The sequence below is a fragment of the Medicago truncatula genome, chromosome 6 (genome assembly GCF_003473485.1).
Source record: "Medicago truncatula cultivar Jemalong A17 chromosome 6, MtrunA17r5.0-ANR, whole genome shotgun sequence".
Classification (NCBI taxonomy): domain Eukaryota; kingdom Viridiplantae; phylum Streptophyta; class Magnoliopsida; order Fabales; family Fabaceae; genus Medicago; species Medicago truncatula.
Window position 1 is genome coordinate 12,736,379 of NC_053047.1, and position 22,756 is coordinate 12,759,134.

The window sequence follows — 22,756 nt, forward strand, 5'->3', positions numbered from 1 at the left end:
AGAGAGAGAGAGAGAGAAGACTTTAAAGTGTTTTTGTAATTTGATTCAATGAGTAATAGAATGAGTTTAGTCAAGTATATATAGGTGAGTGATATATGAACAAGTAGAGCTTTAAATAAAGCTGAAAAGGTGTGTTTGATTCGAATCAACAATATCATGAATTGAATCAATAATGTATTTTCTAAATTCTGGGTTGTTATGAAGATTAAGTAGATAACCATGAAATGTGATTCGATTCACTGATTTCAAGATGAAGATTTATACAAATCATCATAATTTTGATTTGAATCCAACTATAGAGGGGAAAATGAATCGATTCAAATGGCTTTAGTAAAACATTGATTCAAATCAAATTGATTAAAAACATAGTTCCATGGAAAAGATATGAATCGATTCAAACAAGTTAGTAAAAAATATTGAATCAGAATCAGAATTTTCGAAAAAAGAATTTTTAAAGCCTAAATGTCATTAGGAAAATTAAGTTTCCATTTTCTAGTTGGCCCCTTTTAAACTAGAATGCATTTTGATTTGTTATCAAGATTCTCCCATATTCTTTGATCATGAATATCAAAATGATGAATTTTTTTTTCGCAATCATCACCAAGATTTTTAATATTATATGCATTTGACATATCTTTAGGAACACTTGAATTATCATCAATTTTCTCATTTCATTTTCATGATCTGAATTTTTCAAGTTTTTCTGTGTGTCACTTGGTAGGGAAATATAGGGCTGAAAACACTTAATTGGGGACGGGTGGTGGTGGGTGGGTGTGTGGGTGTTATATAGCAATGATATCATCAGGACTGAAAACTTTGTTCATGTTTGGGCCTCCTAGTTTGATTTTCTATATACACCCCTTATAAAACATGTTTTTCTATGTGCAGTCCCCTATAAAATGATTTTTTTTGTCCCTATAAACCTCCCGAGCCTATGCTCAAAGTCGACCTTGTCATCTACTTTTTTTTTTGTTTAAGAAGATAAATTAACCCAACTAAATTAACATCAGAGAGAATTGAACCTGAAACCTTAACAAAATCATGGTAAAATTTCAAGTCAACCCAAATGGGTTCCCCTTGTCATTCACTTCTGTGTTATGCTTATGTACTTTTTATTCCTAGGAATAGGATTTACTCACATTTTCATGGAAATAAGAGATAACTTTCCATTACCACATCATTTGAACACATTAATTTTATTTTTTTTATAGATTAAATCATTTTTTTGAAAGTTTTAGATTAAATCATTTGAAAATATTTTTTGGAAACTAAATTAGTTACCAAACACATAGATAGGATTCAAATTCCTAGTAATCATGTTACAAGAAATGATACTCCTAAGATTGTGATTAACTTTCGAAAAAACACACCTTAATTAAGATTTTTGGTGAATATATGATGTTCAAAGTGTCCAACCGTGTAAGGCTACCACTCGTGGTTCAAGTCCCACATCAAGACATCAACCCAATAAGAAACTGAAATCAAATCAATCAAATTATACTAAAAGCATACACAAACAATTTCCGAACTAAAAGAAAATCTGTTGCGGTATACAATAGTTAAATTTGCGATTGCATTTGCATTTATTAGTGGATAAAAAGTGGGAAATGTTTTAAATATTCCCCATGCTTGTTCTTGAATATGCTAATGGATATGAGGCATTCTGTAACACATTGGCACAGTTGCTGGGAAAAACATTTGCCTTATTCCTTCAGCCTTGATAATGGGGAAAATGATACCCAATGCAACCTGCAATATCATAAAAAAAAATATTTACACTAAAATTTTGCTTCACCATGTCAATATCAATAAAATTAAAGCAAGAATATATATATATATATATATATATATATATATATATATATATATATATATATATATATATATATATATATATGTAAGTTTACTAACTTAGACGTAATTGTGGTATGCAGATAAGACGGTGTTAGTTATAACTAACTTGATCATAGGATTTACTTGTTAGTCAAGTAACCATGGTTAATTAAAGCTTTGCATTGTTTATATAAGGAGAACACTAGAATACAATTGTAAGGTGTGTGTGACTCATTGTTGATCACATTCCACAAGAGAATAAAATTTTCACATTGAATTTCCATTTTTCATTCTCTTCTCACTTATTTTTGTTTTCTCTCTTCTCTTCTTTTCACTTTGTTTTCTTGAATCACGTGAGTTTTATCACAAATTAGAAGCGTATCTCAACACGATCTGCATTTTAAATTTTTTTCTAAAATATTGATTTTATATGTTTAAGCTAAAAGGAAATGAAAAGTACTCACAAAAATGAATCGAGCTCCAAGCCAAATTCTTTTTGGAGAAGGAAATGGCATCATTAGACGAACTAGACCATATGTAGCAACACCAATGAAATGGTAAAGCAAACTCAATGGACGAGAATTTAGCCCTGCGAGTAGAGCTATTGGTCCATCTGAGAAATCACCTCCAAGGCTTAAATAATCGAAACATGCTTCACGCATTTCCTTTCTAGCTGGATCTGGAGATACACAAATTACTGTATGCAATAAACCAGCTAATGTGTTTACTGTTGATGACAATGGCTGAAAATTAAATCAAGTAAAGAAGTGAGTTTTGCAATAATATACGACAAAATTGTTTCATATAAACCTTCCAAATGATCCATGGAAGCTTACAATATTTTTAGTACGAAAATAATAAATAGTAGGAAAAAAAAAGAGTGAGGGACGAAAAATCCTACAATAGCAATATTTGAAGAGCGAAAAATACACAATAACGAGTGTCTTTAGGACACTCTTGAACAACCTTTAAATAATAAATTTTAATCAAAATTGATGTATTCAAATACATTGGAAATTGAACATTTTAATTTTTCCTATAAACATTTTCTTAATTAAGAATTTTTAAAAAATATTGTTAAGGCACTCGTTAGCAAAACCCTAACTTTTATATTTGCAAGATACTTACCTTGCGTAGGGTGTAGAATGGCTCAAGGTATTTGCAAAGAGTAGAAACATCACTTAGGTTATGTAGAGGTTTAAGTAAATTTCTTAGCAAAACAATGTCAGACAAAGCCACAGTCATTCCTCCTCCTGTTAAAGGATGACGCATATTGAAGGCATCTCCCATCATTAAAGCCCCAGGAGTGACATATGGTGTGGCAGGCATACTTCTATTGGGCATGACTCTTATGTTTCTTTTGTCAACAGCTGCGATAAAAGAATTATACAACTCTGGAGGAATCTGAACATAAAGTTAGTTCCATCTTTTAGTAAAAGAAATATTAAACATAAATTTATTGAAAATATAAATCCCACATCAGATAAAAAGTTAGACTAAGAGTTTATAAAGCAAGATGAGGTAAAAGACCAATAGGTGTAGATCATTAGAATCATGGTAGTCTAAGCATTGTTGTTAAAATCATGATTTAAATCTTAAAATTCAGTATTTTGCGACTTTATTCACTTTCATGGATTTAAATCCATTGCAAAATCCCAAAACAGATAAAATCCTAGAAAAATAGCATCAAAATCGAATAAAATCGTGAAACACATGCAAAATTGAAGGATTTTACAGGATTTTGTCCATTTTTTTATTTTTATAATTTTGACCCAATTTTTCAATTGACCTGATTTGTACCCGTGATCCAGTTCTATAAATACATAAAAACCTTTTTTTTTTTAATTCTTTTAGATCACATTGCCTCTTCACCGCACATACAGTTCAAAACGTATGGTGTAATTTATTGATTAGGGTAATTTAATTAAAAATATTTCAATAATTTGAACCACGGCCTCACTGTTTCATTTGTTTTTTTTATACCACTTTTGTTTAATCACAATTGTAATACCCTTTAAGGGTTGATTATGTGGTTGCTGGGTCAGGTTCACGCCCCCTCAACTTTTGTACTTCCTTTTTATTTTATATATTTTCTTTTGCTAAAAAAATTATTTCAATCATTTGTGGGATAGACGAATAATATTTTAGGGATCGGAGGTAAATTAAATTATTTGACTTTTGGAACGATGAACGTTCTCTGTGTTTTGGCAAACTCAAATGTTCCAAAAGGGTGGGAGACTGAAGGAAGATTGAGTGGCATTCGTTTGTATGTAATTTTACTGGCAGCAACGTTGACACCGACATCTGGTCTTTGAAGGATTTTGGAGGATAAGGAGGATGAGGACCCATATTTACCTGTGTTGGTTGTACAAGGATCAAATTTAAAGGAGTATGAAGCAACTCATCTTTTTTGTTTGTAAAAGGTGGCATGGATATCACAAACAATGACGGATAATCAGACTATTGGTAAAATTGCGGAAATTAAAATTGTGATGGTAATGATACTGTTGCTAGGGAGAGGGTTATGTGTGATCAATGATTGTGAAACCTTTAATATAAAAGGTTTGGCGGGTCAAGCAAAGCAAAATATAATCATGGAGTTGGTAAATAACAAAAGGTGGATTTCTTGACAATTCAAGAAACAAAAATTAAGGTGATTTCAAATCATATATGTTATAATATATAGAGAAGTGATGATTGTGATTGGACGTTTATTCCTTATGTCGGTATTATCGGTGGAATTATTTCTATTTGGAACAAGTCGAACTCGAAGCTCGATTTGGGGGTGTGTCTAGATTAGGATATCCATGGTAAAAAAATGTTTTGTTTTAAAAATTTATGCTAAATGTGACTTATAAAGGGAAGAGAAGATTGTGGGAAGTATAGTGGAGGCTAGAAGGGTTGTAAGGGAAGGAGAGTGGTTGATCTTAGAGATTTTAATTAGGTGTGTGGAAGGGATGAGATAAGAGGGGTAAACGTGAGGAGCATTCGTAGGACAAATTTAGAGATAAATTTATTCAATAATATTTTGGACGAGGTGGCATTGGAGGATGTTTATATGTTGGGGGTGTAGATTTACGTGGTACCATCCAAATGGTTTTGAAAGAAAAACTCAAGGGTGTTAAAAATACACTTAATGTTTGCAATAAGGTGGTGTATGGCGGGATAGGAGATAGCAGAATTGGATATTAAAGGGGAGGTCGGGGGATTGTCTTTACTGGAAGTGGAGTTTAGAAAGGAAAATTTTGGAGACTTTTGGAAACTTCAAAAAAGTAAACACACAAGTTTGGTACAAAGATAAAGATCAAAATATTTTTAAGATGGGGATGCAAATTCAAAGTTATTACATAGTTATGTGAAGGTTAGAATGAGAAAAGAAGAAGTGATACATGCAATTAAATTGGAAAGTGAGTGGGTTTAGTTGCCAACAAAAATTAAGGGGGCGGTGGTGGTTTCTATTTCGAGAGGCATGTTGAGGCAAGTGTGTGGGAGCTTCCAAAGTCGGATGGGGTTATTTTGATAAGGCTTTCCGTTGATGAAAACAATTCTTTAGTGGGTTGATGTGGAATGCGGTGAATCATAATTTGTTTAGAGGTTTTGGCGTGGGGCATGATGGGTGTGGAGAAAGATAATGCAAATAAAAAAAAAATTCTTCGGTGTCGTGTGATGGGAGGAAGGAAATTAGTTTGGTGAAGTTGAGGAAGATTTATAATCCTATGGCGAAGGGAGGTCTTGGGGGTGAGATACATCCGAGTAGTGAATATGAGACTTTTGTAGATAATGTGTATCTAATGAAATTTTCTTTAGGGTGGTGTAATGGAAGGGAGGAAATTTAGTTTGGTGAAGTGTAGGACGATTTATAATCCAAAGGCGGAGGGAGATCTTGGGGTGAGAGACATCTGAATAGTTAATATGAGCCTTTTGTTAAAATGGAGATGAAGATTAATTCAATTGAGGTGATATGCTTTGGAAGGTGGTTCTCGTTGGAAAGTATGAAAACGATATTACTAAGTTTATGGACAACAGTAATGTGTCTTGTCACACAATTCTTCAAGGTGGTGGAAAGATATTGTGTCGTTAAAGGTGTTGGTGAGGGAAAATTGTTTTAATAGCGAATTTGAGAGAAGGGTGGGGAATGGAGGAAACACAAGGTTTTGGAAGGATGTTTGTGTTGGGGATTCCCCTGTTAAAGTCTGGTTTCCACGTCTTTACTCGTTATCCATCCAAAGAGTAATATTAGTGAGACGGGGGAGGGGTTGTTTTTACTTGGAATTGGAGGCTTGATTGGATAATGATATGTTTGTTTTGGAGGAGGAGAAAAGAGAAACATTAACGGAAGTGATTGTGGATTGGAGGGAGTCGCAAGAGGAGGCAAGTGTGTGTGGAAACCATAAGAGTCTGGAGTGTTTTTTAGTTAAATCAATGTATGGTTTATCGGAAGAATTTATGATAGAGGATGACAATTAGACCAAAATAGAGAAGAAAGTTATTAGTTTTTTTATGGAAAATTCCGACTCCTTAAAAAGTGGTGGCGTTTTTATGGAAACTTTTTCGGCAGCATATTCCAACTAGAAGCAATCTTGCGATTTATAATCTAATCGAGCAAGAATCATCAGTAATTTGCATATTCTTTGCGACCACAAAATAAACTTCTAACCATCTATTTTTGCATTGTCAAATTGTTCTCAAGTTGTGGAGCAAAGTTATATGTTGGCTCAGTTTTAATTTGATAACCCCTCAAACTTTGTTTCGCCGCCGTTAAAAAAAATGTATGAAGATAAATCAAAGATACATTAATTGGTATACCTGGGGAGCTACCATAGTTTTCAAATAATGGGTCATTTCACCATTGACAAGTGAAGGTAATCTTTTACCAGCAGGTACATCAACAAAACAACGAATCTCAGTACTACTTATGGGGTAAAACAAAAGAGGTGATGGATCACCCAAGATAACATGTCCATGGTTTGCATATGGAAGATTGCAATTTTCCAAGACTAAACCAACAAAATACGAAGGTACTTCAACCTACAGAAATAAATTATGAGAATTTGTTACGCAAAATTCAATCTATAGACAAAATATAATTAGTATTACATGTGATACGAACATAGCCGGGTTCGATAGCGATATAAATAATATGTTAAGATATAAAAGAAATGGGTTAAATATATATATATATGGGTCAAAGAAATGTGTTAATTCATGTTATGTTAAAAAATTCTAAGTTTTATTTATTTATTTTTTTTATTTTTATTTTTTTATAGAAATTCTTGTAATATTCTAAAGACATGATCTCCTCCCCTCCCATAATACCTCACCGCCGACGAAGGAACCCAGTGCAGTGGCCTTAGGTTAAACCTAGGCTTCAGTCTCTCGCTCTAGCTCTCATTCTCTCTCTCTCTCTCTCTCTCTCTCTCTCTCCCTCTCTCCCTCTCCCCTATTAATTTAGATGATGAATGGTCTTGTCAATGTTGGTCTTTTCTCCGGCTACCAGGTGGGACGAACTGATACTGATTGTATTTTCCACTTGCAATTCCCTGATGATACTTTGCTGGTTGGAAACAAAAGCTGGACAAATATTCGATCTTTAAAGGCTTTACTCCTGCTTTTTGAGGTGACTTCATGCCTTAAGGACAATTTTCATAAAATCATGCTTGTTGGTATTAATGTGCCCGACTCCTGGTTAAATGAGGCTTCTATGGTTCTGATTGCAAGATTGGTCATGTTCCGTTCATGTACCTAGGTCTTCCTATTGGTAGTGACTCCCGGAAACTGAATTTCTGGAAACCTTAGGTTGAGAGGGTAAATTCTATACTGTTTGGGTGGAAGAGTCGCAATTTATCTTTGGGTGGTCGTTTAGTTCTTCTAAAGTCTGTTCTTTCCTCTCTCACAGTCTACTTTATTTCCTTCTTCAAGGCTCCTACATGTATCGTTACTTCCCTTGAATCTATTTTTAACTCTTTTTTTTTTAGGTGGGGGGGAGTAAGGAAATTAAATAATTTGGATTAATTGGGACACTATTTGTCTCAAAAAGGATGATGGAGGTATGGGGGTCAGGAGGGTTAGGGAGTTTAACTTGTCTTTACTTGACAAATGGTGTTGGAGGTTGAGAGAGGAAAAAGGTTGTCTGTGGTATAGAGTTTTAGCAACACATTATGGTGTAGAGGGTGGATCTCTAGGCAATGGGGGGAGATTAGCTTCAGTGTGGTGGAATAATTTGCTTAGCGTTCAGAGAGGTGATTGAGAGGGGGTTGGTAGTTGGTTTACAAATCATATACGACGTGAGGTGGTGGATGAAATGAGAACTTTATTTTGGTGGGATTCTTGGTTAGAGGGAGGAATTATGAAGGATAGATTCAGTCGCCTTTTTTTATCTTTCTGATAACAAATTAGCAACTGTGGAAGACATGTTTTCGTTAGGATGGGAGAGGGAGGAGAGGCTTGGAAATGGTGTAAGAGGTTGATGGCTTGGGTGGAAGAACTGGGGAGGGAATGTTGTGTTATTTTATTACCAATTGTTTTGCAGGCTGATATGAATGACATTTGGATTTTATTACCAATTGTCACAAAAAAATAATAATAGTGTAACGTTCCAAAATCGACCCCAAAAGTATCTAAGGGACAATTAATGGTTGTTACCAAAGTAATAATAGTGTAACGTTCCAAAATCGACCCCAAAAGTATCTAAGGGACAATTAATGGTTGTTACCAAAGAAATAATAGTGTAACGCTCCAAAATCGTCCCCAAAAGTATTTTAGGGGACGTTTATTAGGGGTTGCGAAAATATTTTTTGCAACACTCACAAATCGTTGCCTTAGAGACTTTTAGGGGATAATTTTTCCACTTCTCCTAAAAAAGTGTTGCCAGAGACAACAAATGGTGTAGTGACTTCATACCTCTTCAAAATACAACATTACTAGCGTCTACAACTTTTTGACATCAAGGGACCAACCTTCAAATAGTGATCATAATACTCTTATTTGGCACTAGGAGGTTCCTTTAAAAGTCAACATCTTTGCATGGCGTCTTTTGCAAAACCTCCTTCGAACAACCGATAACTTAATCAGGCGAAAGGTCATTCAACCAAATATGTTTTTTTGCTCAGGAGGTTGCGGCTCACAAGAGGAATATGATCATATGTTTTTGACCTGTGATTATTTTGGACAAATTTAGTATGAAATTTATAATTGGATTGGAGTGGTTTTGGCTACACCAGCTCGAGTAAAGGATCACTTGCTTCTTTTCCGATCGTTAGGTGGCTTCTCAAAAAACATTTGTCCTGCTTTTTACTTAATTTGGCTTTCTTGCGTTTGGATTATTTGGCGTGACAAGAATGCTAGAGTTTTTCAACAAAAGAGGAATTCAATCATTCAACTTTTAGATAAAGTTAAGCTCCAATCCTTCTAGTGGTTGAAAGCAAATCATCATAATTTTGCTTTTAATTATCACATGTGGTGGCTTAATCCCCTTTTATATTTAAGAGTTAACACTTAATTGATTTTAGCTTATGTACTTTAAATGTGCCTGCATTATGGTTATATCACTTTTTTTTTTCTTTTTCCATTGTTAATTTGATGTAACAAACATTTCTTCTACCTTAGTTTTTCTCTAACACACCTTATGCTTGAGAGACTAAGTTTTGGTTATTATATTTCATTTTAGCTTTTTAAAAAAAATATTCTAAAGAAATTATATTTGATGTTTTTTTTTAAGGTGAAATTATATCTTATGTAGCTCTATCAAAATACACCTACATTAAGATAGAAAATAGTCTAACAAGTATTGACTAAACACAGTTATAATAAAGCATTGAATCGTATGCTAACTAATTATCTATTAACTTTAATTATATTTTTTTTTGGGTGTAGTCTTAGTGGCTAGATATTTATCTCTTAAAGGTGAATAAATGTGTGTCTCAGGTTCAAACTTTGACCCCCGTATATAATATGTAAAGTCTCTATCAATTGAGTTAAACTCATGAGAACTGACCTCAATTATTTTATTTAGTATTTTATTTTATTTTTCTAGAATTTGTGTTTTATTTTAATTTCATACAATGCTTATTCTAAAAATCAAAGATGTAATCGATTTTTTTTCCAACTACACCCTTAAATAAAAAGAAAAAGAATAAAAGTGATATATGGTTGAAACACTCACAAATATTAAACGAATGAAGTGCCATAAAATAAAAACTCGATTACCTTAGGTTTGCAAAGAGAACTCCTCAAGTTTGAAAAACATCCATCACATACAATAGTGAGAGGAGCCTTTTCATTGAACTCTTGTCCACTCTTGTTTTTGTAATTCACCCCTATGATGCTTCCATTTATTTCAACTAAAGATGTGACAGTTCCTTGTTCTAATTTTACACTACAAAAAATTATATCAAGAGATCATAAGACTTATTAACTGCCCCATGTTAAATATCACATATTTAAAAAGAAATTAAAAAGAAATGGTTAAAATGTTTTTTTATCCGTCTAGAAGTCCTAGCTCAACTGACAAATACCGAGATTGCAAGACCGGATGTCGTGACCAGGGTTTGAACCCGAGACCTCATAGTTGTGTGTGAGTTTAATTTTAATGGCTTACCACTTCATTTAAGAGAAAAATAAAAAAAAATTCAACATTTGTTTTAGAGTTTTTTGTGAACAAACTCTCTTAACTTTTAGTCCCTAAATAATTTATTCATAGATTGATTAAGTTCATGATGTTATGTTGACCCCTAAATAATTATTCTATAAACTGATTAAGTCCACATGTTAAGTTGACTCAAATTTTTGAATGATTTTTTTTACATGTATGGTTAAATATTATAAATTTTTGTGCAAGAATTTTTTATATTGTTTTAAAAATGGCTGCAAAAAAGCATTAATTTTTTTTAAATTTGAAGTATAATTCAACATGTTTCATTTTAATATGGACTTTCTTTGAATTTTTGTTTTTTTTAACTGAATGAAAAGTTATAAAAATTTGTACTTTGGAAGAAGTGAAGCCTTCTCTCGCATTTTCTGTATGAAACGACCATTGTGAAAACTTCTTCCAGAAACATCAGCATTAAAATTTTCTAAGGGATAAGAGAGCTTGATATTTTTTCCATCCTTATAAAGTGCATAACCAAACACTCTCTGAGCATCAATTTCATCTACACAATCTGCAATAATTTAAAACATGGTTATGCTAATTAGGGCCTTATGAATTTAAAGGCAGAGTTAAGGGATAAATTTTTTAAAGCAATAATTTTTTTTTTCTTCTGAAGAAACTAAAATAGATTATATTGAATTAACCACCGGTTTTTTCTAGCACAAGGAGTGCCAATAAAGGAAAAGGAGACTGAACAATCTTCGTAATAATCTACATGACCTAACCTAAGAATTCTCCAAGAATAAGTTAAAACTAGGATTGCTTACCCTCAAGACCCAACTCAAGCAACTTTAGATACCCCCCAGGTTGTAGCAATTCTCCTACAATCCTATCAGGCTCATTCAGATCTCTTTCAATGACATGCACTCGTCGTCCATCCTGTAACAAACAAGAACAATGCAAGAACAATGCAAGAGGAATGAAATGAATTAATGGTCTCATTATATTCTACCTTTCCAAGTGTGTAAGCAAGAGCAGAACCAGCAACACCAGCACCTACAATGATGATATCAGTACCTCCAGCAGCCTGTTGAAATAAGCTGCTGCATGTTCCATTTTTTGGACCATTAGTTTTCAGATATGTTGAGCTTGAATCTATTTCTTTGGCTTTCTTCTTTTCAACAACAATGTATAGAGCAAACACAAATGCCAAGCTACAAGCAAGAATCTCTCCTCCAAGAATATATTGATAATCCATCTCCAAAATATTATTTAAAGTGGATTGATTACTAAGATAATTCTTGGAAGTTCTGTGTTCCTGTTTATGTGTGATCAATATACTTGTGAGGTTATAAATCAAGTCTCCTTTCTTTTTATAATGGTAAACACGTTTGTATATTCAAAAAAGTAATGGAGAATGTTGTTTGATGGTTGGTTTAGCAACTATATAAGATTGTCGTCATACTATTTATAAAAGTTTGTATCGACAACAATTTTGAAATTCCGACTTTAACGATTACAATTATGATTAGGATGTGTAACTCGGGAGTTGCACTTGGTAATGGTTGATGTACTTAACAACCCACTTGGGTTGACCTGATGGTGTTGGCTTAGGATCTTGGAGCATGCTGCTCCTCAAGGTCTTAGGTTCGATTCTTCCAGTGTCAATTTGGATGAGCTAATTTATCTTCTTAAAAAATTGTTGACTCACTTAACGAAATAAAATAGATAAAACATCGATCATGTCATGTTAGACTCACTTGCTTTCACTGCTTGGTAATTGGGTCCAGTGTCTACAATTGCCTACTTAGTTTCATGAAGTTTTAACAAAATAGTTAATCCAATGTTATGGCACTTAATCCACTTTTTAACTCACAATCCCCTAATGTCTTAGATGAGTCTATAACCATTGAAGGTTTGAATTGACGTTAAAACTCTTTTCACAAAGGCAGTAATAGAATATGTGATAAGCTATTACAAATTGAACGACTGAAGTTAGATCAAGCACCAACCTCGTAATAGAATATGCGATATGCTCGATTACATGGTTCAAATAGCTACAGAGAAGGACATCTACATGACCTAACCTAGGAAACTAGCTACTCATGCTAACTAAACATAAGCAATTGAATATGTAAGAAAAAAAATACATGATTAAGATTCTCCATATGATGAATCCTCGTGTTCTTGTTTGTTCTTATTTTTCTCAATTATCTTTGTGAAAAATATCGTCGTGTTCTTCTTTTTCTCAATTATCTTGTTTCATTGTCTGTTCTTGTAGGATCCCTTTGGTTTTGGTTGTTGTTAGTTTTGCTCCACACGTCAAAGTATTGGTGTGAGTTTTATCTGATGTACTACAATTGACACCCACCGTGGAAAAATCAGAACGAAAAATTAAGCAAGCACCATCAGTAACAAGTGGGATATTGAGAAATTCACTAGAAATAATGTTTTCGAGTTGTGCAAGGTAAATATGCAAGCAGCTAGCGTTGATTCAACAAAGGTGTGTAGAGATAAAGGGTGAGATTATGTTTACCTTGGCCTGTAATTGGAAAAAAGGATCTTTAGGAGGACGGAAATTGATTATTCTGACGACTAAAGAGGTTATGATGAAAATATATGGAAGGAACTCCGAGTGTTGAGGAGGTAAAGGTAAAAAATCGTGGGAATACATAATGTAGTTGGATGCAAGGATAAAGATTAGAAATGGAAGTTAATGGGACTCCCAAGGGTAGTTGGATGTAAGTGGGGGGTCGGTGTCTAGATCAAGGTTTAAGTGGGGCTAAGGCTTGATCGGTTTACTCTTGAAGATGGTTTAGGGCAAGATGGAGAATTATTGAAGAATGTCTTAAAATCTGTTTCTAAGCATTCGAGCATTTTAAGAGTGGAAAACGACACACCTAAAGAGAACAAAAGAGGAAACTTTAGGAAATCAATAGACTAAGGGTGCGTTTGATGGTCAGGATAGGGAGACAGAATATGATACATTAATCATATCCTGCTTAAATCTCATGTTTGATGCACCAAAGGGATGGGATAAAATAAACCATTTTCCTATCCTATTCTGTCTTTCCTTTGTAATTTCTAATCTGAGTATAGGCTGGGTTAAAAATTATCATGATGGGATTAGAAGATAATTCCTTATTTATTATCTTGATATTCTGTCCTTTTTAAAATATTGTTACTTTTAAAATAATGATAGCATGTATTTTTTTATTGTAATTAATAACATGTCATTTTTATAATATTTAATTAATTATGAGAGTAATTTTTTCATTTAATTATAATGATATCATGTTTGTTATCATGTGCGCATCAAACACATGATAAGATTAATGTTTATCATGTCTTTATAATATCCTATCTCTATCCAGTTTTATATCATATTCTGCTTCTATCCTATCCTGACCATCAAACGGGCCCATGTTGCGGGAATTTGGGGTAGATTCTAGGGTTTGGAATTACCATTCAAACAATTTGGTTGTGAAATCATTGAGTCTCTTGATCACAAGAAGAGATTGATCGAAAAAATAGTAGAAATTAGGGTTTCTTCTTAGAGAACTTGTTGAAAGCTAATTTCTTAGAACCCTTGTATCTCTTTGAATGAAATACTTTGATAATCAATTGGAGAAATCTCACTCTCCTTCGGACATATGTCAAATTTGAGACGAACTGGTGAACAAATATTTCAATGGTTTTCTTTTTCTCCTTTATATTATTCCATTGTTTGTTCTTAAAAGATCAATTTAGTATTGTTACCGCTAATTTTGATCAATTTAGTTTTGGTTACCGTTAATTTTACTCCACACATTAAAGTATTGGTTTGAGTTTTATCTGAATTACCGTCATCACTCCTAATCGTTGCTAAAATCACTATACCACAAACTATCATTAAATTGCACATGTTGTATTTATTTATTTATTTTCCTTCTAAAACCGCTAGATTTAATGATAAGCCCCAAAACTTATCACAAAAAGTTAGGGGAATGGAGAAAATAGGTAACATGGATACTGCTATATCATAAAAGTCTCAACAAACTTAAAAACCAAAACCACACTGACGATAAGAATAGATATCCAGCTCATAAATATTGTCATACTCTACCGGAGGGAGTAGACGCTAATAGTGAGAAATTACCTCTTCTTCAGTACTGTTGCAGTCAAAAGGAAGGACATAATTTACAAGTAGACTTTTGGTGGAATACCGAACCCCGACCTCCCTTAACGTTTTTAACATTAGGGTTAGACTCACCTAATTTAGGTTTTGCTAGACTGCACGTTTTTAATTACTTATTAAGTTTGAAAGTGATATGTATAATTTTGGCTTATTAGAAACGATCCCTGTCCTCGTGAGCTTAGCTCAGTTGGTTGAATAATGCATAAAATATGTAAAGTCTGGGGTTTAAACCCTGACCACTACCAAAAAAAAAGATCGTTTGGTCCCTTATTTAATTTCATATTTTTATTTTGGTCCTAAAATTAATAAAGGTGAGGGACTAAAACGCTATTTTTATTAATTGTGCGACCAAAACGAAAACATGAAATTAAATAAGGGACCAAACAATCTAATAAGCCTATAATTTATCATGAATGTGTTTGTGAAAGTATCGTTTTTTTTCATGATCATTAATTTAAAGGCGTAATTGCACTTTTGGACCCCTATCTTTTCAAAAGTTGCGGTTATGGACCCCTAACTAATTTAAATACAAAACAACCCCCTATGTTTTGATTCTTTGGCAGTTTTGGACCCCCAGTCCATTGTTGACTCAGTCAACGCTGACGTGACACCCTAAGTGAGGTGCCACGTGTCAATTTTTTTTTTTTGTTTTGCCTTGGGGGTCCAAAACTGCCAAAGAATCAAAACATAGGGGGCTGTTTTGTATTTAAATTAGTTAGGGGTCCATAACCGCAACTTTTGGAAAGATAAAGGTCCAAAAGTGCAATTAAGCCTAATTTAAAAACTTGTTGTATATCTTGATTGTACTGCTACAAATAGATGTACTATTTCCAATCAGCGATATATGAACAAAAAATGTTAACCGTTAGATAATTATGCTCAAATGGTTAATAAGTATTTCCTAAGATAATTTGGTCGAAAGAACTCAAATTTGATTTCTGACGTTAACAATGTTTAGCTAAACTTTACTTATATCCTTACCGAATTCTTAATTGCTAGAGCCCCTTTAATTTGAGTTCAGGTATGCTCCATTTAGACCATTTAGGGTCTTGGATGAAAGACAAGTGGCAAAAAAAGATTCAATGGTTGAGATTTATAAATAAATAAAACATTTATTTTTTAATTTAAATAAAAAATCAGGTCTCTCTGTATCCCCACTTCTTCTCTCCTGTGTCCACTTCCTCTTCCTCTCTTTAATCTCTCACCGTCGCCCAACACCTCTATGGCTCCTGTCGCACGACCCATCACTACCCCCATATCTTCTTCTCACCGATCTGCCGCAGTCACAAACTACCATTGAAATTCATCTTGTTGGTTTTTTCAATTGATTGCATCTCGTTGGTTTTTATTTTCTTTTATCAAACAATAAAAAAAAATTAAAGAATAAAGGAATTGTTTCTGGAATATGACTGTTTGCATCTTTAAGCTGAAGCATGCATGTTGTAGTAGTTGAATCAATTGTTCTAAGTTTTTTTTTTTTTTTTATTTCAGTTGAAACAATAGCAGCAATTGACTGATTCGAAACCCTGTTATTGAGTCTTGAGTGAACGGCGGCGATTGAGATGGATGGCAGCGCAATCGGTGGATTCAGCGGTGATGAATGGGGAGCGATAGAGTTTGCGACAATGGAAGCGGCAGTGATGAACGAGAAGAGAGAACGCGTCTGTAACTTTTTGTTTTCTATTAAAAATAAATATTTTATTTATTTATAAATCTCAACCATTAAATCTTTTTTTGCCACTTGTCTTTCATCCAAAACCCTAAATGGTCTAAATGGAGCAAACCTGGACTCCTTTAATTTAAATTGAGATCACAAGTTCTCATTGATCCAACAACATGTGCATTTGTAATGGAGGATACTTATTTGCCATGGTTACCCATCTTTTTAAGCCTTTTTTTTTAGTATGGTTACCCATCTTTTTAAGCCTTTTTTTTTAGTAATCTTTTTAAGTCTTATTTCCCTTTTGATTCTAATTGTGGAAAATAAAATAATCAAAAGTGACAATTACTTCAGATCTTCCTCCAGGGCTTTTGGAAGCTACCAATTTTTGGAAACTTACATCTTCTGTTTGACATTATTCATACATTTTATTATTAGAAACTTTCTTAAATGGTAACACAGATAAATGATTCAACAAAAATTTGATGTGTAGTTCATACATGTCTAAACATTATTCAAACCTTTTGAAACTACTAGACACTTCCGATTTTCCTGTGGATTTTCCAGCAGAAAAACGTCTGCAGAAATTCCTGAGGATTTTTCTACAGTTCTCTTCACTCAAAAGACGTTTCATGCGGATTCTGTCACCGCAGGAACATCCGCATGTAACTCTAACTTTTTCTGAGGTTTATCTTGTGAAAGAATCAATATTTTTAAAACCGAACTGAAGATCAATCTAGTGAGGGGTCCGGTGAGGGGGTTCAATCGGTTCAACTGCAATTGATCCGGATAACAAATAAATAACATAAATTATACAATTTCTAATTAACAATGTAAAATTAATAAGATCACACTTTTTTTTTCAATTATTCCCAATAGTAGACTAGCAAAATGAAGCCAAGTAAAAAATTAAGCCCAAATAATACTTGTTATTATTGATAGATACCTAAACGAGTGAATAAGCAAAAATTTGTCTAAAATTGTAACTGTCCTTAAAGGGTAGGTAGATATTTTACGATAGTTACAATTTTGGGGGAGTTTTTGCCTATTCACTTAAACCTAAACCTAAAAAGTATTAAGGTTGTAGCCGTCGTTCCCATAATTCCGTTCTTTTCCAGACTTTCATTCATGTTCTTTCTCCATTCTTTTCTTCTTCCCCGTCTCATTACTTTCACCTGCTTCAATTTCTTTCTTCATCTCATTTGTCTCATCACACCACCATCTATGTTCAATCTTCAGTCTGCTTTCTCCTATTCTCCTTCATCTAATCTCTCTTATCTGCTTTATCATGCTCTCATTCTCATTGATCTGTTACTTAATCATCTTCTGCAAATGTCATTTGTTGAATCGAGCACTTTCAACGACCCTGAATTGAATCTTGACATTTTTTTTTAAAAAAAAAAGGAAGAAGAAAAAGGAAGAAAGAACATAAATCTCCATATCGTCCGATTTACATAAACCGTGAACGGTTTACCGATTTTTCCAGTTTTCACCAGTTCTGAGGACTAACGGTTATAAACGTGACCTCTCTTATCTGCTTTATCATGCTCTCATTCTCATTGATCTGTTTCTTAATCATCTTCTGCAAATGTCAATTGTTGAATCGAGCACTTTCAAAGACCCTGAATTGAATCTTGACATTTTTTTAAAAAAGGAAGAAGAAAAAGGAAGAAAGAACATAAATCTCCATATCGTCAAGTTTACATAAATCGTGACGGTTCATCGGTTTTTCCAGTTTTCACTGGTTCTGAGGACTAATGGTTATAAATGTGACGTTCGACAATTTTATATTTAAGACCATGTAAATGAATTGTCAAACTACTTTTGTACATTGGAATTAATTTTTTTATTATGTTAAAATATTTTGAGAGTAACATTAGAACACAAATTTCTATAAATGAAAATATTATAACATAAATATTGACAAAAAGACTTGGACACCATGTGTGAAATAGGTCACATCTAATAGTTTTATCTCTTTTATTTAACTTCCTAACAATAAAATTTATATAAAATTTTATAATTTCATATGGACTTGGACAAAATTTAATTTTCTACTTAACATTATATAAATATCAAAATACAACAAAATTTCATAATTGTCATTATTAAAATTCAAGATCTCCTTAATTTTATAATCGTTCAACATACATCGAATGGTGTTTAACATATAAAATAAAAATTTATAGAGAAAATATTTAAAATATTTTATCATATTGACTATCTCATATATGTATATAAAATTTGTTTATGCAAATATAAACATTTAAAATCTGCAACGGAAACGATGCAAATATTGAATGATGTTTTGCATATAACACAAAGGGTTTAAATATGTTTTTTTTCCCTACAAATATATTAACTTTTTGTTTTAATTCCTCTAATATTGATATTATGAAAATAGTCACGAGTTTTCAAAATTTTATCACATCGACTATCACATATCGATACATAAAATATTTCTTCTACATATATAAGTAGGCTTAATTGCTCTTTTCGTCCCTTAAGTTATTATTTGGTATCGCTTTGGTCCCTTAAGTAAAAAAAAGATTGTTTTGGTACTTTATCTTTATCTCTGTTACATGTTTTGGTCCCTTCCGTTAGTTTTAATAAAAAAACGTTAACTGCTATCCACGTGTCATTTTGACATTGGCTGAAAAACTTAATTTATTTTCTTCATCTTCTCCACTTAAATTCTTCATCTTATTCCCCCATTTTCTGGAAAATAAGAACACCACCAACAACACTTTCATGAAAAAGAAAAAGAAAAAAAGAACAACACCAACAACAAGAACAAACAATAACAACAACCCAATAAGCAGCAACAACAACAAAGAAAAAAAAAAGACAAATCTCCAAACAAAATCAAATCATCTTCAACACCTTGATTCATATTCAAACCTAAAATATAAAACATTTAAAAACTCAAATTCATCATCTCAAAAATACCAACAACACTCAATCTACCTCAGAAAAAAAAATTGGAAATTGGTGCTGTTCTTCAACCTTGGATTCAATTGGGTGTTGTGCTAGTTAACCAAATTGGATTTAGCACCAAAGTCACTTTTCTTGATAATTAATTTTTGGATTTTTATTGCTGGATTATTTCAACTGCTAGTTGTAGTTGTTGTGGATGTTTTGAAGATTTTGGTTGATTTTCCCATTGTTATTGAATCTGGAAAAAAAATAAATTAGGAAATAGATATGAAGATTTTGGTTGATTTGCTTTAGGGAGATTGAGAAATTGTGTTGTTTAGATTGAAAGAGATGTTTATGAATGAAAAAATTGGTTATTGATTAAGTTATGAAATTGATTATGTTTATATATTTGTTGAAGATGATGAAAAGGAAAAAAAAATCTGGGTTGGTGTGTTGTTGATGATGAAGATCATGAAGAAGAGGATGGAAAGAGAAGGAAGAAGATGAATAATACAAAGCCTAACGTTTTTTTGAATTTTTTTAACGGAAGGGACCAAAACAGGTAACGGAGATGAAGATAAAGTACTCAAACAATCTTTTTTTTAGTTAAGGGACCAAAGTGATACCAAATAAATAGTTAAGGGACCAAAAACGCATTTAAGCCTATATAAGTATATAAAATCCTCAACGAGTGAGATTTAAATATTAACAGTGAATTAAATATAAAATAAAAAGCTATTTAATAGATACACTACATTATTTAATGTTAATATTTTGAAAATAGTCATGAGTTTCTAAAACTTTATCATATCGACTCAATTTATTTATGTAGATATAAACATTTAAAATATTCGACGGGAACAGTGCAAATATTGAACAACGTTTTGCATATAACATAAAAATTTAATTAATAGAAACAATGCATTAATGTTGATACTTTGAAAATAGTCACGAGTTTTAAAAAATTTATCATATTGACTATCACATATTGGTGCATAAAATTTTTCTTTTGCATATATAATCATATAGAATCCTCAACGAGTGCGGTTTAAAAATTTAACAGTAAAGTAAATTTAAATAAAAATTTAATGTTGATATTTTGAAAATAGTCATTAGTTTTCAAAATTCTATCATATTGACTTTCTCATATATGTATATAAAAATTTGTTTATGCAGATATAAGTACATAAAATCTATGACTGGTGCGGTGCAAACATTGAACAATGTTTTGCATATAAAATAAAAAATTATTAAATAGAAACAATACATTTATTTGATTTTGAAAATAGTCATTAGTTTTTAAAATTTTATCATATCGACTTTCTCAGATATGTATATAAAAATTTGTTTGTGCAGATATAAGCATATAAAATCAATAACGGGTGTGGTGCAAACATTGAACAATCTTTTGCATATAAAATAAAAAGTTATTTAATAGAAATACTACATTAATTTTAATTTTGAAAATAGTCATAACTTTTAAATTTTTATTTTATTTTCAAGGAACGACTTTTCAAAATTTTATCATATCACATTTCTCATATATCAACATAAAAATCTGTTTTCACATATATAAGAAAATCAAATCCATAGCTGGTCTAACTAACTATTTAATTTTTTTTTTGTATATATAAGATAAAAGTATTTAATAGAAACATTACATTAATACTCATAATTTTTATTAGATATCTATAAACTTTCAACAATATTAATAATGTAATTATTTTTTATATAATTATTGCAATGTTACGTTCAAAAGCATGAGTCTTTTACTAATTAACTAAAAAAATCGCCAAGTTAAAATCTTATGTTGTTATTTTTAACCAGCAATGCATTAATACGAGCGGATGATCTACTCACCTAATTTTAGGTTTTGCTAGATTTTTTAGGGGATCAGACTTCAATCAGCTATTGAACATTAAATCACCATTTTTTTGGTTTAGGCTTTTCCCCCCCTATTTTTGTATGACTTTTATTTTAGTTTATTTTAATAAAATTTATGCAAGTTTAATTAAGTACCAACATATAATGTAATTATTATTTTTTGTTTGAAGGGACATAAATATAATTAATATACACTATAATAGTTGGACAAAAATATATGTAGACTAGAATATGCCTCACGACTAGGAGTGTAAGTGGTTCGGACAAAATCGACGAAAGCGATAGTCTAAATCGAAGAAGTATCCGATCTTGTCTGGTTCGGTTTAAAACCAAACCAAACTAATTTGAATTGACTTTGTTTGGTTTGGTTTTTGGTTTTTCATTTAGAGATCCAAGGAACCGATGGTAACTCCACTAACCATTTTACTAAAATTATCCCTCCTCAAACACTTATTATTATGTCCAAAATTAAAGCCCAAGATAAAATACTCCTTAACACTTTCTCTCATCATCATCTCATCTCATACTCAGACTTTTTTTCATTTCTTCAAAAAAAGAAACCATATCCGTCAACTACACCTAACCGATCGTTCTTCACCACCGCTGAGATCGTCCATCTGTTGGTTATAAAAAGTTGTTTGAAAAAATAGAGAACATGAAAAAACACAATATGAAATACAAAGTTTCATGAAATATTTTAGTATTATGTAAGTTGTAGGCACGAAATACAAATTAGTGAGAATATATTTTATTTTAATTCTACTTTCAAATAAATCGATCAACTGAAGCGATCAAAACCAAACTAGACCGATTTATTTGGTTCGGTTCCTCTTTTGAAAAAGAGTGAAAACCGAACGAACGAAGAATTCCATCGGTTCGGATATTTTTTTGACTGAAAACCGGTCCAAACCGAACCGTTACACCCCTACTTACGACCTGCATTAGAGATGCATATGCGTATTCATGGGCAAGCGTAGCATGATATATTTGTGCCATCCTCGGTGAATAAATATTATATATGCACTCAACCAATATCTGTGAGGTATGATGTTGAGGGAGGGATAAATTGATGTGGTGGAGGGAGTTGGTGTGTACCCCTGATGGTGTGGTTTATAGGTTGGTGGGTGGTTTGAGGATAATTTATGTTAAGACGTTGGTATTGGGAAGAATATGTTTTTTATGATATATAGCTGGTTGGGGGATTTGTTTCTACGAGATAGGTTTACCGGGTTGTTTGATTTGTCTGAAAATAAATTGCTGACAGTCGCAAACAAGTTTGCTTTGGGTTGGGGTGAAGGTGGTGAGTTGTGGAAGTGAGGACGTAGATTGTGGGCATGTGAGGAGGAGATGGTAAGGGAGTGTAGAGATTTACATAACATTGTGTCTTTGCATTTTGATGTTGAGGACATGTGGCTATGGGTCTCGATTCCGGCCGATGGTTAGACAATTAGGGGCGCCTATAGCCTTCTTACTAGTCAGGAACCACTTCATTACAGTACGGCGCCAAACTTCATGGCATAAATAGGTTATGTTGAAGGTGTCTTTGTTTGCTTGGAGGCATATTAGTAATAGATTTCCCACAAGTGATAATTTACATCGACGTGGTATTATTATTAATGATTCTTAGTTTTGTTTGGATTGTCAGTTTTTTGTTTCTCATTCGGCAGCTTGTCCATGGGTGGTTTGGTTTAGCTTC

The 22,756-nt window shown here is 32.5% G+C and overlaps 1 protein-coding gene across 2 annotated transcripts; it reads right to left on the reverse strand.

Annotated features, from left to right (window-relative positions):
* Positions 1–1,395: 1,395 nt before the first annotated feature.
* On the reverse strand, positions 1,396–11,867 carry LOC25496080 (squalene monooxygenase SE1). 2 transcript variants are annotated; one of them, XM_013596351.2, is made up of 8 exons: positions 11,433–11,867; positions 11,248–11,359; positions 10,817–10,991; positions 10,039–10,207; positions 6,640–6,861; positions 2,962–3,237; positions 2,298–2,576; positions 1,396–1,749 (listed from the first exon to the last, which is right to left on the reverse strand). In XM_013596351.2, exons 1-8 carry the CDS (start codon positions 11,676–11,678, stop codon positions 1,645–1,647), a joined length of 1,584 nt encoding a protein of 527 aa, XP_013451805.1. In that variant the 5' UTR covers positions 11,679–11,867; the 3' UTR covers positions 1,396–1,644. The 2 variants fall into 2 exon arrangements, with proteins under 2 accessions (XP_013451805.1, XP_039691012.1); XM_039835078.1 differs by lacking the exon at positions 6,640–6,861.
* Between the last annotated feature and the right edge of the window lie 10,889 nt (positions 11,868–22,756).

Bases quoted from the DNA above. Each gene is read 5' to 3' on its own strand.
- LOC25496080 (XM_013596351.2), bottom strand. From the start codon at position 11,678: ATGGATTATCAATATATTCTTGGAGGAGAGATTCTTGCTTGTAGCTTG. The intron at 11,360-11,432 runs GTAGAATATAAT...TGTTTGTTACAG, and splicing joins TTGCTTACACACTTGGAAAG to GATGGACGACGAGTGCATGT. The intron at 6,862-10,038 runs GTAATCGAGTTT...TTATTTCTGTAG, and splicing joins GTTCTCTTTGCAAACCTAAG to GTTGAAGTACCTTCGTATTT.